A 16937-nucleotide genomic window follows, 5' to 3' on the forward strand; every position below is an offset into this window, starting at 1 on the left:
AGTTTCCCTTTGGAAGAGTCCTTGGCAAGAATATACATAAAGTTTCCCATTGCCGATTGTACGATGGACTAGCTTTATACCTGGCTTACCCATATTTTCTCTTTATCACATATTAAATTTTGAATAGAGAGTTTCTCTCTTCAGTGAACAGGACAATGACAGTGATATGTCAGGGTGGGTCAAATGGATATATATGTGTTATGTAGAGTCTGATTAGATTTCCCTGTTGCTCAATTCCACGGAACAATTTTTTAGAATTAAACTCAAGCCATTCAAAATAATGTGACTAATTACATTAAAGTTAATGTACTCTAATTGATTGATGGTTATTATCAGGACACTTAGCAGCAACCTGTTTGTAGTAGCAACCTGTTCGTAGTAGTGGTGGGAAGATGGGGAAATGTAGGGTCCTGTTTCGAGTCATGTCCAGTCAGGTAAGACAGTTTTTCCTGGCCATCTCAAGTGATCCATACTCCAAGTCACAACTGAGATGAGGGTTATGTAACAAATACATTTTTTTCTTTTTAAGTTTTGGGCAAGGAACTTTCTTTGGACAGATCTCACATAGACCTGGCTGACTTCAACCTTGAACTGTAATAACTCTTGCTAGTAATCTTGACAGTAAATGTGACTCAGCATCTGCCTCTCTACCTCAAAACTGAACAGTCTCAGCTTGGTGAGGGGGAGACAGAGTGGGTACCACTTTTCTCCTACAGTAGCTGTTATCAGTTTCACTTACGATTGGCCTGCTGCTTCCTTGCACTTTCACTATAAATGCTATTTTTGTATGTATTCATGCACTAGGGGCCACCTGTGTGCAGATGTGTTCACTCAAGCTGGAGGGGGCGGAAACCGGAAGTGGATGTCCAGGGTCTTCCTCGATTGCTTCTCCATTGTACTTTTCAAGACAGGGTCTCCCACTGAACCTTGCCATTTCTGGCAGACCAGATGGCCCACGAGCCCTTGGGATCTAGCTGTCTCTGCCCCGCCTCCCCCCAGTGCTGGGATTACAGGTATGTTTGGCCACACCTGGCTTTTATGTAGATGACAAGGATCTGCATTCATGTCTTCATACTTGCACAGCGACCTCCTTACCCATTTCCTTAGGTGCTGCTTTTTGTTGTTCTTGGTCAACTTTGAGTCTTCCTGGTGGAAGCCTGTGTTACAGCTTAGAGTAGGTTGAGGAGAGAGGCCTAGTCATCACCTCTGTGAGTGTCTGGATGCCTCTGCTTCCAGGCAGAAAGCGGATGCCCTCCACATAGAAGGCATTTGGGCAATATGGTAAATAGATGTCCTCCGCGTAGAAGGCATTTGGGCAATATGGTAAATAGATGTCCTCCGCGTAGAAGGCATTTGGGCAATATGGTGAATAGATGCCCTCTATATAGAAGGCATTTGGGCAATATGGTGAATAGATGCCCTCTACATAGAAGGTATTTGGGCACTACAGTGAAGGAGAAGGCTTTTTTCATCAGAGAGTGGAGACACATCATCTCTCCTCAATACTTGGGCACTTTGTAAAGGAGGTTCTCTGTACTGGGAGTCCCCATCTTCATGACCAGTGTAAATAATTTGTGAACCATCCAGTTTTGTCCATGACCTGCCTTCTCCATTAGAGAACACACTGAAAGGAGATTTCGTGCGTTATTTCCACTGTAAACTATTGCCTTGTCATTGAAGACCAAAGGCTGAGCTAAAACAACTGAATTTTGCAAGACTGAGCCAAGCTTTCGTCTTCAACTAGTTGGTAGCAAGGTAGATGGAGAGAGTGTGACAGAGAACACATTCTGCTCTGCTCTGTTCATCTGTAAAACGAGGACTAGAAAGAGACTGTTTTTGGAGTTCTGAGGAGCAATTGGAATTGGTATGCTGTGTGGAAAGTTCGAGACGGCGGGAGATGCTGGAAACTGGGAGCTCTTATGAGTTGTGGATTTAAATACCAGGCATCTCAAATGGGAATTAAATTGTGTTATTAAACTAAATGCAATTAATTCACACTTTGTCATTAAATTAAAATTAATTTAATCCCTAGGAGCTTTAGTATTAGAAGATTGGGTCCTTTGTCATTTTTGATATAAATAGTTTTGTTTCTTCAAGATAGCCTCAAGCTAGAATACAACAAATATGTTTGCCTAATTGTAAATAGGTTCTGGGGATAAAAGCCTGAAATCCCAGCTCCTCAGGAGACTGAGGCAGGGGGATCACTGAACCTGGGTGTCCAGGGCCAACCCAGGACAGCATAGTTGAACCTTTGTCTCAAAAATTTTTAATTCAGAGTAAATAAATAGGTCCAAAATAAATATATAGGTCCTGAATTTATTCTTTTGGTGTCCAAATTTGCTATAGGGTTGAAAAATTGAATTCAACAGTTGCTACCTGGTCTTGTATTTCTAACTACAAACTAGTTTTTCTGATGAAGTCATTATAAATAATAGTTAGATGATGGAAGTGACAATTTTACTTGGTATGTATTCGGTGAGCAACAGGATTAAAGTGTATTAACAGTGAGCTGCTGTTTTCTGATGACGTATGACACCATTTGTTTTAAGTGTGAAATTTGGACCATTGTTGTGGATATTGTTATATGTAAATAAACTCTGATTGGCCAATAGCCAGACAGGAAGTATAGGCGGGACTAACAGAGAAGAGAATTGAGGGACAAGATACATCAGGTTTGACCAGCCAAGACCGCCTAAAAGGTCTCCAATGACACCATGGCCCAGATGATCCAACATCCAAAATGGTTTCAGGCAACTGGCTCAGATGATACACCCTCATGAACTACTCCACAATCCTAAAATTTTCTTTGTGTCCCCATAAGATACAGCGCCCCCCTCCAGCAGGAAGTAGTAAGAAAAGCTACGCCCAAATTCCCAAATATACCAAGCTGGCTTTAGAGATGGAATTGGCTCACTCCCCCTCTAAACCCAGACATATTGCTTAAAAAAAATGGTTAAGAGATTCTTGTGTCCCAAATCAGAAGAGCCCTCTGGTGTGGGACAGAGAAAAACCAATATTTTTATTTAAAGCAGGTTGATTATAAATACAATCTCTTTCTAAAGAAAAAAAAGGGGATAGTTTAGATATGATAGGATGAAAGGGTAGATTAATGAACCTACCTTTAAAGAGTAACAACTTGTTTAAAATGTTTTACATTGCTATAGATTTTAGTTTATTGATACAAATTTAAACTTAATTTTGTTATACTGTATATATATTTCTATTCTTGTTTGAGGTATTATGTTTATGTAACTCATTTAAAATTGTAATGGATAATTAAAAAATAGATTAATAGTCATCTATGATAATCATATCTATAGCCATGTTAGTTAAGTCTTCTAGGTATACATAGATGTATTTCAGATAGATAGGTAGTCTTCAAACACTTCAAAGACCTACAGAATATGGCATTTAAAATGTTTTAAAAATTTAAACTTTCTGGACAGTGAGACATGTCTGCTCCTGACAGCACCGATTTACTTCAGAGAGGAGTATGGGCATCAAAGACACTTCATATGGAGTTTATCTTCACCTTGACAAAAATAGCCATTTGGGCAAGAAACTGTTCTTGCCTGGACTGCTTGATCAACTGGACAGGCAGGACCCATAGAAAGGTGACCACTGAACTTTGCTTGACAAAATGGTCCTTTAGGTTCCTGCTTTGCAGAGGAAACTGCCAGACATTCTACAGGACACAGAGAAAAGTGAATAAGAGACTTTAGGCCTGTGGGCTGAAGACAGATGCCCCAACTTTACAAGAGAACTTTGGATGACTGTCCAGGCTCAGCTGTCTCTGTCTACCCTACAAGACTCCCAAAAGTTGCTTGCGTCCTTCTCCCATTTCTCAGGCAGTATTATATCCTTCTGAGGTCTTTGATGTGGTTAAAGACTAGATACTTACAATTTTTCTTAGTTATAATAAAAGATAAGTTAGATATGAAACCTTAAACTCACAAATATAAGATAGATAGGATCTCTTCTTTAATATTGTAACTGTAATTCTTGCTTGATAATTGTTTTGTTATATGTAATTTTACTATGTTAAAGTTAAAACCTTCCTTTAAAAAAAAAAAAGAAGAAAAGGGGAAGTGCTGTGGATATTGCTATATGTAAATAAACTCTGATTGGCCAATAGCCAGACAGGAAATATAGGCGGGACTAAAAGAGAAGAGAGTTGAGGGAACAGGAAGGGAAGGGAGAGACTGCCTGGAGCTGCCGCCAGGACAAGGAAGATGTAAAGTACCGGTAAGCCATGAGCCACGTGGCAAAGTAAAGTTTAATAAAAATGGGCTAAATATAAGAGTAAGAGCTAGACAATGACAAGCCTGAGCTAATGGCCAAGCAGTTTAAATAATGTAAGAGTCTGTATGTTTATTTTATAAGTGGGCTCTGGGACTGGCGGGACTTGGTGGCGGGAGCTGGAGAGAAATTCTTCAGCTACAGACCATCTGGGTGGGAAGCAAAGTTTACTCAATTCATTTACAGGGGGACCCACGTGATGCAGACCTACTTACTTAAAACAGTGGTCTTTGTTTTTCTAAGAGAGATTTTCTTGACAGAGTCTCGCTATATGGCTCACACTGGCCTCTGTAAATCCTCCTGCCTCTGCTTCCCAAATGCTGGGATACTGGGGTTATAAACCTGTGGCACCACACTATCTTGAAATAGTAATTTTTAAGTGGAAATGATTCTTTTGCTGTGAGGCGGTTAGTTATGCACTGAATCGGGTATAACTTTGATAGTGTGCCGGAAGTCTAAAGATAGCGTGATTAGGGAGGAGGCGAACGGACACAGGTTAGTTTCTTTCACTAGGATCCAAAAACGTTTGGTATTAAAGTTAAAATGGGGAAAGAAAAATCCAGCTGGAACTACTTGAAAAGGAAGAAAAGGAGGAAAAGGAAGGAGGAGAGAGAAGGAAGGAAAGAAAAAAAGAGAAGAAAGGGGGGAGCTTCAAAAAGAGTTCGGAACTGTGGCAAGAACAGGTTTTATTTGCAGACCATGTCACAGTACATAATTTCAGCTGGGTTCCCATGCGAACCCCCAAAGAAAGGAAAATAAAGCGGCTAGCTATGCCACTTGGCCAGCAGGAGGCGCTATAAGCAGCTCCTCTATGAGCCGGACCTTTGGGCAAACAAGACGGTCTCCTTCAAGACAAGTTCAGTTTCTCAATTTAAAATATTTTCATAATATTTTCCCTCTCTTCCTTTTCATAGTAGCCTCTATTATGAGAAAGTTTATTATGAGAAAGACCATATAAAAGGGGAGGAGGCCCTAAGAATTCAAAAGACAGTTGTCATGGATTTCTGTTTGTTGCTGTGCATTGCTTATTGGACAGGGTCACATTTCCATAGTGATTATGGTATCTTATTGTCAGGCTACATTACACAGCCCGGGAGGAAGGAAGTTGGTACCATTTTCACAGTCTTTTCCCTGCTCTGGGTAGTGAGGAGTCTCCATGTCCAAATATCTCCCCGATGCTAAGCAACCTCTCAGACTCAGGGGGCACCCTGTGCCGGAGATAGTGGGCATTTTTGGCCTTTGCAAACAATTCTAGGAAAGTTGGCTTTGTGCAATTGCCTTTGAAGCTTCCTGCACATTCCACAGAGCTTGGGGGGTTTTGGTCCCCAGCATCCCCAGGTGTCTTTAGACCGGCATTTTTTGATCTGGTCTCATCTGCAGATGCTGACCCCTTCTCACCAGCTGGCCTGGACGTAGGACTGTCTTCTGTCTTGGTGGAAACCTCTTGGCCATGACATGGGACAGAGACTTTCTTATTGGGGTCCGTGCCCTTAAGTGGATTCGCAGAAGCTCCCTCCTGGGCTTGTGAATTCTCTTCCTCACAGAAGCTGGTTCTGTCACATTGAGATTGCAGCTGCTCTTGGCTTCTCAGGGTGTCTTTGAAGTCAGGGTCATGTAAAGAGGGCCCCTGAATCTTAGTTTTAACTTCTTGGGTCATATTGGTTGACAGTACCCTGGTGGGGGGGTAGAGGAGATAAAAAGGAAGAAATAAATGTCTTTGAGAAAGGAAGGGGCTCCTATTTAGGTCTTTCCATTTATTAGACCGTGTGTGTGTGTGTGTGTGTGTGTGTGTGTGTGTGTGTGTGTGTATGTGTGTGTGTGTTTCCAGTTGAGGTGGTAAAGTGGATGAGAAGGGGTGAAGGGTGAGGAGAGGCGGAAGTGTATCTCTTTAGGAAAGAGAAGGCAGCATTTCCTCAGATAGAGAGGAATGTTTTAAAGAGATTGGTTGGGAGGTGGGATTCAGTGTCATACCCAAGCACTTAATCCTTTTCTTACCTAATCTTAGGCTCCAGGACTAGGTGCCTCCGTCCTGTTTGTGGTAAGGCTGTGACAACATCTCTTGGTCTCTTCTGAATTCCATTCTCCACATAAGAGGAGACTCTTTTCTTGATGATATCTGCTATGAGGTAATTAACAAATGATGGGCTGGAAGGATAGCTCATTCGTTAAGAATGCTCGATGTTCAACCAAGGGACCGAGAGTTTGGACCCCAGTATCCACATCCACAGCTTGAAAACACCTTGAACTCCAGCTCCAAGGGATCTAATGCCCTCTTCTGGTCTCTGTCAGCACTTGCACACACATGTGCTCATATACTCACTTAGACATACACACAAACACATGTGCACGCAAATAAAATGAAGCTTAAAAAAATGAGTTAATGTGGATTGAATTGGTTGTTTCATTTATTGGGGTACTAGTTCTTAGTTCTTGAGATTGTGACATTATTTGAAGACAGGCTTTTTATAGATACGATCAAATTAAAATAAGGCCATTATGGTGGGTCCCGATCATTGTGATGGTGTCCTTATGACAGCAGCAGTTTGAGTAGACACGCAGAGAGGACGGGGTAAAGGGACCTGTAGTCTACACACCAAAGAGAAAGCCTGATCCTGCCTCAGACTCGAGGAAACCCTGCTCACACTCACACTTTGACTTCGAGGTTGAGACAACGAAGGTCTATGGTTTGAGCTGGGTGGGTTTTGGTACTTTGCTGTGCAGCCCTGGAAAATGAGTATAGTAGGAGAGGGAAGTGAAAGCTGGGATCTGGGCTTTCAGAGAGCGCGGATGTGGGTTCCCGGCACACATTGCGCTCCTCTGATGTGATGGATGAAAATAGCAAAGCTTCCTGCAGTTACTGCTGTTTACCTAGAACATGTCGGAGAGGATTTAGACACCAAGATCAGATGTTGCAACTGCCCCAGCCCTGGTGGGCTTTGTTTGAATGTTTTACTTGGCAAGCGCAAGTGTTTAAAAAAAGAAAACCACTGGGTGTGAACATTTTGTCTGTTTACTACAGTTGTATGCCTTCCTTCTACCCGTGGCAAGGGTTTGCAACTGCCAGAGGCCATGATTAAGTGTACTTTCCATTTTTCCAGTTGATGTTCCGGTCTCTTGCAGTCATAGCTTGAAGAGAACACACTGACCCTATTAGTTTTCAAGGCATGTAAGACTGAGTCATTTGGAATAGAAAATCTTGCGTTGGTTTGTGCTTTGATGGGAATCACTTAAAGTTATAGTGGTTAATGCTAGGGGTGCTGTTTATTGGTAGAAGGCTTGCTCAACATGCACAAGGATTCAATCCCTAGTACTAGGCCAGCTGCTTCCTACCCCACTAAACCCAAACCAGAAATCCCAAGCAAGAATAGCAAACAAACATACATCTAACCACCAGCAAACAAACCCAGGGCACTCCGCTCCCACAAGCACCCTATTGAGGTTAGAATATATGAGGCAGTGGGAACAAGGGTGTAGGACCGTACAAGGGGTGTGAACATCACATGAAACTTATCTGATCACTTCTTTGAGTCCTTTGCTTTATTATTTTCTTGGGGCTATTTTGAGGCATTTTCCATTTTTTTTAAAACCTATTTCCAACAAACTAAAGGATTTGAGCTACTTCTCTAGGCGGCTCACTCTTCTGCAGTTGAGACAGCAGGGTGAACAGGTTCTGAAATGAGCCTATCTTTTCTCTGTGGTATCACCTTCCCCCGTTTTCCTCACCACAGTGGTGTGGTGCCGTATCCACCTACTTATCCCATGTAGCCTGTACATTCGACGGCCTGCCCTGAGCCTGGCAATATGCTCTCCTTTCCTTCATGCTTGGACGCGGAATTAGTCACGGAACCCTGATGATGCTTCTTTCCATGTGTCTTGAAAAGCTGGTCTCCCCAATTTCATCTCCTGACAACACTCTAGTTTAAGTTTTACATCAAGGCCTGCGTTTGGAATTCTATCAGGTCAACTCTGGCCACGTCCTAAGCTCTGTTTTCTCATAAGCACTGTAGTCAGAGTCATCTCTCTAAGATGTGAATATGGAATCTCCCTGCACCCAGACCCTGCAGGGTGGGATCTGCCCTTGTAAAGCTCTGGCTGGAGACAATACCTGGCTAGTGGGAGTTCTGTAACTGCACATGCGCTGCAGCAGCATGGAACTGTTTCCGGCAAACCACACTCATTCTTATTCGTTTGCACACACTCTTCCTTTCTTCCGGCAACGATCTTCTGCTACACATCTCTCCGTAATCTCTCTCTTCCTACATCACTTCACTCTTCTCCTAGGTTCTGCTCACACACCGCCTCTTTTGGAGAAATATTCATAAGAGCCTTTAACAGGGGCAGGAGGCTTCCGGTATCCCCTCCTTACTTTGTGAATAATTCCATTTTTAGCATTTAAAAATTTTGATGGACTTTATAACAGCACAGTTTTTTTTTAAATCAGCCTTATAAAAGCTCAGCTATCTGACAGTGTAAATAAGCTCGAAAAGAGAAGAGGCCTTATTTGTTCACATTTCCAACCAAGCCTCTGAGTCGCCTGACCCATAGCCAGGTGGGTGGCACGGATTTGTAATCCCTGAGTCTAGGAGATCGGAGCAGGAAGATCCTGAGGTTGAGGCCAACTTGGGCTATGTAGTGAGACTCTACCTCAAAACAAAACAAAACAAAACAAACAAAAAACAAAGCAACAACAACAGCAGTAATCCCCCCAAACCAAAACAGCCAACCAGCCAGCCAAACCACCATCCAATCAAGCAAACAAAAGCACATGACCCGGAATAACCCATCTTGGCATTGGTGAAAAGAAAGCTGAATTCTGAGCCTAATTTCTACTTACTGTTCCTACTCTCTAAGATGAGGGCCGACAACGTGCGCAGGAAGCAACCCACCAATGGGCAAGTGGTTGCATCGCAGTGCTAACAATTCCATCAAATAAATTATTGAAAACTGTTGCTGAAGACAGCATCTAGAGAACACCAAGAGCATACACACTCTCTCCTCCTTTCTCTGACTCGACTGTTCAGTGTGAGATGCAGAACCTGGAGAGCTTGACCTCTGAAGCTGTCTGTCTCATGGCCCTGATGCTTTCCACACACCGGTGACTGAGACAGGCTCTCTCTATGCAGCAGGGGCGGTTGCGGTATGGGGCTTGCCTTCATGCGACCCTCTGGAGCATGGACACCTCCTCTCAGCTGTCCTGAGAATTGGACTGAGAACCAACCAGCTGGGTTCTAAGACGCCTTTCCAGATATGTTCTTAGTCCAAGTTGACTTAACCACTGACTGTAGACAGGGCACTTGAAAACAGAGTTCAGTTCAGACAGGGTCATTGTTCAAGTTTCAAGGAAACTATTTTATAATTAGAAATAGTTGAAAACTTGAAACAATTGTCAGGCCAGTGTTTCGAGGCTGCTTTGGTTCGTGTGTCACCTGCTGAAACTGTGCAGCCCAGGAAGGGTCTGTGTTTAAGCGTACCATCTGGCTTCCCCCCTGAACGGGCCACATCCCATCACACAACACAACACATGCTCCTGAATTCTGGCTCCTGGTTTAAGTCAGGAGTAATGTCCTGGAAAGCTGAGTTTACCAACTCCATATAATTTCGAAGGAACATTGAAACCTAGTTGTTTAACGAATAAAGGAAGGAGTGGCAGTTTCTACAAACCACACAACGGAACCGGTTTCCAGCAAGACAGCAGGAGAGGGTTCATTCTGAAACGACTTCGCACTGCCGATCTGAGTAATTCAAGTTGTCAAATCCCAAGCAAATGCCTGTGCTGAATTCTCACTGAAAGCTGGGATAATTTCACATCATCACCCCTATTCCTCATCAGAGGGAACTGAGGTCAAAATCCCAGAGAAAGGGTTTCTGGCTTTCTTTTAAACTTTCCTTTCATAAAAGGGTAAGGGGAAGTGGCTTATACCTTAGCAGTTCAATAAATGGCCGCTAGATCCCAAAGAGAAAGGCAGCCAGGATAGAAGAGGAAAACCAAATCAGCTCTGATAGAGGGAAGAGAGCATTGTGGTGTGAAGAATCCAATGGGGTTGGGGAAGGTAGGGGGAGCAAACTGGAAACATGACACAGGACAATGAGGGAAGCCTGGGGAATGTCAGCTCAGGAAGTTTGGAGGCCAGGCACCAGGAGGAGCTATGCAGTTTGGGGACACTGTAGAGGACCAGAGGGTTAGGCCTGCTTAAATCCAGAGGGAGATGGAGGCATTTGTTCTGCTAGACATCCAGGACTCTGAAGGACCCTGGCATGAGGCAAACACTTCGCTTCCCACAGTTTGGTAGAGGCTGCTATGCACCCCACCCTGCCCTCCTCTTTTGGGGTAGACTGCTCCTTACTACCAGAAGCTGGGGCAGAGTGTCCTTAGGACCGGAAGCGGGGTGGGGGGGCAGATTGCCCCTTAGCTCACCTTGCTGCAGCCGCTGCAGTTCCTTCTGAAGCTGTCTCTGCTCCCTGGCCAACGATTTCACGTGATAGAGGCAGATGACCTCCAGCCTTTGCAGTCTGAGGCTGAGTCTAGCTTCGGCTTGCCTGGCATTCTTTCGCTCCAAGTCGAACTGCTTATACAGTGGTCCCCTCACCACGTTCCGGTCCATCCTCTTCATGGCTTGGAGACAGTGAAGCAAGAGTCTTCCGGGTACTACAACCAACCTAAAAGAGCAAGGCCAAGATGCTGGCCTCTGGTGAGTGGTCACCGATTAGTTTGAAAATGAATTTTAGTAAACTCCACACTGCCTAGTCGGATGAAGTCACAACATCCAAACCCACACCTCTACCTCCTTTACTCCGGTAACACTCCCGGGAAGGGACACACCTTTTCTGTCCTTTGAGTCTCTCCCAGTCCTTCCCTCGGGGCTACAGCACAGAATGTGTGCAGGGTAGCAGTCAAGGCTTCGGTGGTAATAACTCAGGAAAAGATTAACATTAGAGAAGGGGATACAGTCGGCACAAGGCAGCTCAACTTAAGAGACGATTTTTAAGTCAGCTTGAGTAAAGTATAGACTAAAGCATCACCAAAGAACAACGTAGGTAGCGCTTACCTGTAAACCCAGGTTCTCACCATGAAAACCTCCGTTTCTTGGCCTGCGCTAGGCTAAGTCTGCTTTACTAAACTTGTTTCTTCATTAAACGTATGAGCCCCGGCAAAGAGGAGGCGGGACCTTGGGAGAGGGCTGCGGGCAGAATGCTGACTACTCCTGGGAGCCCTGTGCTCTTCCTGTCTCCCTGGGTCAGGAATGCTGCCTCCCTGAGCCATGGGTACCAGTCCCTCTTGAAAAGGCCACATCTCTAACGTGAGAATGAAGGAAGCTTGCCAACTTCCAGCCCTCCCCAGAGAGGCCTGAAGTGCTCCTCGTGGTGTCCATGGGAGCCAAGAATGAAAGCAAAGAGTCCCTCACTGTTTGTCACCATTCTCTTCTGGTCCACCTCTCCCCTCCTCTCTCCTACCTCCCCCCCCCCCCCAGCCATTCTTCCCATCTCCCACCCTCTTTCCTGCTTCTTGGAAACCAAAAGAAAACACCCTGCCTTCCCAGTCAAGACTGTAGACATTTTGCACAGAAGGGCATTTAATTTGCTTATTCTATGTTATTGCACTCCATGACGACTATTTCCAGGCTTCTAGTCCTGTTTAGTGCATTTCAAAGTTTATTTAGATTTTCAAAGTATTGGACATAGCGTTTAGAAGAAGTGATAGATTTTTAAATCAACTTTTGTCCTTGTGTTTGGATAGTTGCAGCAAAGAGCAGAGTTGAACTATTTATTATAGATGAAGATACTGGGTAGGACTGCTGTTATTTCCTTGGGGACCCATCTGAAAATATGAGGCAGTAATATTCCACAGTCTAAAGACAGCTGCCAACACTGGGGCCCGCTAATCCCCTCAGAGTTTATGAAAGGTAGCTAAGCAGCCCCTGTTACCACACTCTCCACCCGGCAAACAAACTATTAGAAAGAGATTACCGAGGAGGTGAGAGGGGAGGGCGGGTGTTCACTCTTTAAGTGGGGAAGGATGCCTTCTCAGAGCTTTCCCATGCTGTAAGTTCTTCATCTCCAGGATTTAAACAAATAGGGGGAAGGCTCCCAGATAATTACACAGAAAGCAGGGTGCCACATAAGGGGAGACTGGCCCTCCATTCCCCAACCCCCAGCTGATGACATTGTGGCATCTCATACAATTTGTGTGTCATTTTGAGAAAGTGCACATGGGGAGAAGCTGGCAGAACTAACCGCATGAAGGGCCCGTAGTGTGCTGCGTGCGCACCATGGTCCCCTGGTCCCCATGAGAGGGGAAGGCTCGCATTGAATTCCCACAGAGTGTGCTGGAGGAATTGGTACCCACGCTGAGGAGTTCCACCTCAATCCTTGTGCTAGGCCAAATGAGAAAGTTAAGAAGAGGGATTTTATGTCTTAATTCAAAGGCTAAAATTACAAAATTTCTACAAGGAAAAAAAACCCGAAATGTTTTTGTAAACATAGGTTAGGCAAAGAATTGGAAGTAGACAAAAACAGGCAAAAGAAAAAAGTTAGCAAACTATATCAAATGATATTAAACCTCTTTTTCTTCAAAGCCCACTGCCAGAGAAGAGAAAAGGTATGCTAGAGCTCTGGAGAATGCTCTGACAGCCTATTTATCTTACAAAGAGCCTGTATGCACAGTCCCAAACAGCACATGACGGCACCAACATCCCTGTTCAAAAATAGACAAAGGACAAGGACAGACAATCTAAAGGAGGATGCAAAGGGACATGAGAAAATGAGTGTATACGCTCCATGTAATTAGTTGTTGGGAATTCCGTATAAAACCCATGATGACATACCCCATCTCATCGACTAGCCTAACCTAAACTGAAAAGATCGGTTTGCAAACCAAGGTGCAGGTGAGAATATGGGTCAATTGAAACTTCCATGGATTGATGATCTGAGTATAAACTATGTAATCACTTGGAAACCAGTGTGGCAGTTTCTTGTAAAATTTAACACATAGACAAGACTTAGGAGTTCCATTTCTAGAGATTTAACCAAGAGAAAGGTTAAGTGCACCAAAGACTTGCATAGGCATGCTCAAGGCAGCTTCTTCATAGCAGTCTTCAATTGGAAACGAGCTGAACGGCCAGTGAGTCAGTGAATGGAGACGCAAACTGTGATTCATTCACATAACAGGATACTGCTTAGTAATGAAGAAAACGGGATACAGGAATTCCATGAATGGATCCCCACCCAAAGACACCATGCTGATAAAAGGAGCCAGGGGGAAGCTGCCTCCAAATATTTGAAATATTATAGGAGGCACAATTAATCCATAGCACAGAAATCAGCTCAGTGGCTTCCTGGATGGAGAGGTGAAATATTTGAAATATTATAACAGGCACAATTAATCCATAGCAATAGATCAGCTCAGTGGCTGATCTGGATGGAGAAGTGTAGGTGAAGACTGACTGCGAAGAGGGAAGAGGGAGATTCTGGGGAAAGAGAGGTAGTGATTATGTGTTGCACACATTTGTCCAAGCCAACAATCTATATGCCTAAACTCTGGCATATTGATGTATATAAATTGTATAAACTAAACTCTGGATTTTAATGTATATAAATGACATCTTAGTAAAGTTGATTATTTAAAAAAAAAAAAAACTTAATAAAAGATTCAGGGAGCTTCAGTTTGCACAGGAAGGGTTGCTGCTTCCGGTAAGTAGAGGGCCAACCAGGTGTTTTCAGACATCGGGAAATAGGTGATCCCTGGGTGATTCCTGTGAAATAAGAAATAACACGAGGAAAGCAAGCAAACCAGAGCCCAGCTGGCTCTGAGCTGGAGAGAATGGAGGCTGAGCAGGCTGAGGTGGTGGCTAGGACCGAGAGAGTGTCAGAGCAGGAAAAATGAATGCACACAGTCACACAGACACAGACACATGCACATGGGTAGGGGAGAGAGAGAGTTGGGGGGCATTCAAGCTGCATATCTGTACAGCCTTTGGTTGATCCTGCCCTATTGATGCAAAAGTGAAATGTCTAAATGCTTATACATGAGTCATGCAAAAAAAAAAAAAAAAACAAAACCATGGTGCATTATACATTAAGATTACTTCTCACTGAAAGAAATAGAACTACTGATATTTGCAACAATGTAGGCTAATCCCCAAAGCATTGTGCTAAGAGAAGGCTGTCCTTTCAAAAGACCCCATGCTTTGTGATGTCAAACGTGCAAGTACCAGCAAATGTAAGCTTAAAGTGGTTAAAACAGATGAATGGCTGTTTGGGGGTGAGATGGGGCATGTGGGCTCACTTTAAAGAGCACGAGTTTGTGGGGAGGGGCACAGGAAATGTTCTGTGTTTGCTTATGGTCGAGTTTACATGGATGCATTTATTTATCAACCTCTTAAAAAATGGGCGAATTCCACTGGCTGTAGACTACACTTCAATAAAACTGAGTTTTAAAATATACCTGGGGGTGATGGTGGATGGGCAGTGAGATAGCTCGGCAGGTAAAAGGTGCCTGTCAAGTCTGAAGACATGGGCTCAATCCCTGGGACTCACGTGGTGGAAGGAGAGAGCCAACTCCTGCAAGTTGTCCTCTGGACCTCCACACACAATCTGTGGGCTCTGTGCACTTACACACACACAAACACCAACAAATAAATAAAAAATTTAAAAACCAAAAAATATAATTACAAGAGATATAGCTTAATGGTAGTGTGCCTCCCTAATGTATGGGAAACCCTTGGTTCAATCCCCAGTATCCAAGAGACTCGGGAATCATTATGAAAGCCACCACAGGCTGGCTACTTTTAGACCATTTAGACAACAGTTCACTGCTCATAAAATAAATAAATGGAGAGGATCAAGTATCCTCTGTGTTTTCTCTCATGAACTGTATTTTCAAGTTAAAGCGTTGGTGAGGGAAAGATTTTTGCACCTGTAGCTCACAGATGCAGAAGAAACCACCTACATGGGAAGCCTTCTGGAGGTAACAAACCTAGGCAACAGTTCATGCCCAAACCTTAGGGGAAAGGATTCATAGCGAGGGATCAGCTGACAGCCTTGAACCCTCCGACTAACTGTAGCATCTCTAAGGGAAGGGTTGAGACATGTCCTTGAATAAGCATCTTTAACCTGAATTTATTCTAACCTTGGGTTCTGACTGCCATGCAGAGACTTAGGAAGACATTAATAAACAATAAGAGAAAGCCTAGGAGAATACACAGGTCATTCAAGAAAACTGTCTGACTTTCCTGACGAATTAATAGTTAGATACTAAAAACTTTAAAAAATGGTATAGAAGCTGCTTATACTAACAACCAAAGCAGTATGTGGACTTGTTTGGATCTAGATTCCCATAAACCAACAGTGAAAAGGGAACAAGTGTGGAACGTGAACAGAAAACGGATATAAAAACATGAACGTCCTCTTGTTAACGGTACTTGGCGTGATAACGGCACGTGGCTTTCTCTGTTCAAGCTGCTATGGCACAATACTGTAAACTGGAGAGTTTATGGACGAAAGGTGTTATCTACCCCCTTCCCGTGTGTGTGTGTGTGTGTGTGTGTGTGTGTGTGTGTGTGTGTGTGTTGTGGTTACCTGGAAACCTAAGACTCAAGATGTTAGCAGGTTTAGAGCCCTTGTTTTTAGACAGCCGTAGGGTGTCCCCATACGGTGAGAAGAACGACAGAGTTCACTGGGGCCTTTCTCCTAAGGGCACCCATCTCATTCATGATGTCACCCGCATCATGATGTAACCAACTTTGAAGGCTCCACCTTCTAATATGAATACATTGATGACAAGAGTCTAATGCCTAAGTGAGGGTATGCACTAAGTTCTCACAGCGTGGTGGTTGTGCCAAACAATCTTCAGAGTTGGATATACACATTAAGCGACACAACATTTTGTATGTACTCTAAAATATGCCATTAAAAAGTACCAAAACAAGTGTATATGTGACTATGTGTACAGAAATGGATGACACTAAAGTTGTAAAATATTAATAATTGTTGAAGCTAGATTCTGGGCACGAAGAAATGCATATACTAGGTGATTCTAATTTTGAGTATATTTTAAATTTCCTATATTTGAAAATGTTAAAACAGGCAGAGAGAGACTAATACTAATGTTCAAAGAAGTTACAGCAACAATGTAGGTTGGGAAACAGAATATTTTCGATGTTCTGAAAACAAAACAAACCATAACTCCAAGTATTGACCTAAAAGTCTATGCATGGAGTAGCAAAGATAGTTTCAGACTAGAAAAAAGCAAAGGATCAAGTCTTTGCTAAATTAACTTCTCCAGGGGATGCGTTTGAGACAGAAAAGGAAAGTTTCCAGGTGTAAGGCTGGGGTGTAGAGGGATGATGGGTAAGGAAAGCAACATGTGTGTGGACACATGTAAATGAAGACTGAATGAATGAAGTTGGGGCCTGGGAAAACAAACTGTCCAGTACACAGCAACAAAGCATGGAGGGTTTAAAAGGTAGACCAGGTAAGCTTTCCAGTTTTCATTCTGAAAAAAAACCTAAGGAGAGTCATTAACATTTTACGTTCATGAACTAAGGTTCACACTATTGTTTCTCGGGTGACAACTCACAAGATTAAACACAAGGAAAACTATTGGAGGAAAGAGAATCAAAACACCCTCGCGAAGCTACGAG

At 43.4% G+C, this 16937-nt stretch overlaps 1 protein-coding gene across 2 annotated transcripts; it reads right to left on the reverse strand.

The window, feature by feature from the left end:
* Positions 1-5416: 5416 nt before the first annotated feature.
* Ccdc190 (coiled-coil domain containing 190) lies at positions 5417-10901 on the reverse strand. 2 transcript variants are annotated; one of them, XM_059280146.1, is made up of 3 exons: positions 10715-10901; positions 6295-6415; positions 5417-5972 (listed from the first exon to the last, which is right to left on the reverse strand). In XM_059280146.1, exons 1-3 carry the CDS (start codon positions 10899-10901, stop codon positions 5417-5419), a joined length of 864 nt encoding a protein of 287 aa, XP_059136129.1. The 2 variants fall into 2 exon arrangements, with proteins under 2 accessions (XP_059136129.1, XP_059136128.1); XM_059280145.1 differs by having other exon boundaries at positions 6295-6418.
* Positions 10902-16937: the final 6036 nt, after the last annotated feature.

The sequence above is a fragment of the Peromyscus eremicus genome, chromosome 15 (genome assembly GCF_949786415.1).
Source record: "Peromyscus eremicus chromosome 15, PerEre_H2_v1, whole genome shotgun sequence".
Taxonomy (NCBI): Eukaryota; Metazoa; Chordata; class Mammalia; order Rodentia; family Cricetidae; genus Peromyscus; species Peromyscus eremicus.

Bases quoted from the DNA above. Each gene is read 5' to 3' on its own strand.
- Ccdc190 (XM_059280145.1), bottom strand. From the start codon at position 10,901: ATGGACCGGAACGTGGTGAGGGGACCACTGTATAAGCAGTTCGACTTG. The intron at 6,419-10,714 runs GTGAGCTAAGGG...ATTACCTCATAG, and splicing joins ACTGCAGCGGCTGCAGCAAG to CAGATATCATCAAGAAAAGA. The intron at 5,973-6,294 runs GTAAGAAAAGGA...CCCCCCCACCAG, and splicing joins GTCCTGGAGCCTAAGATTAG to GGTACTGTCAACCAATATGA.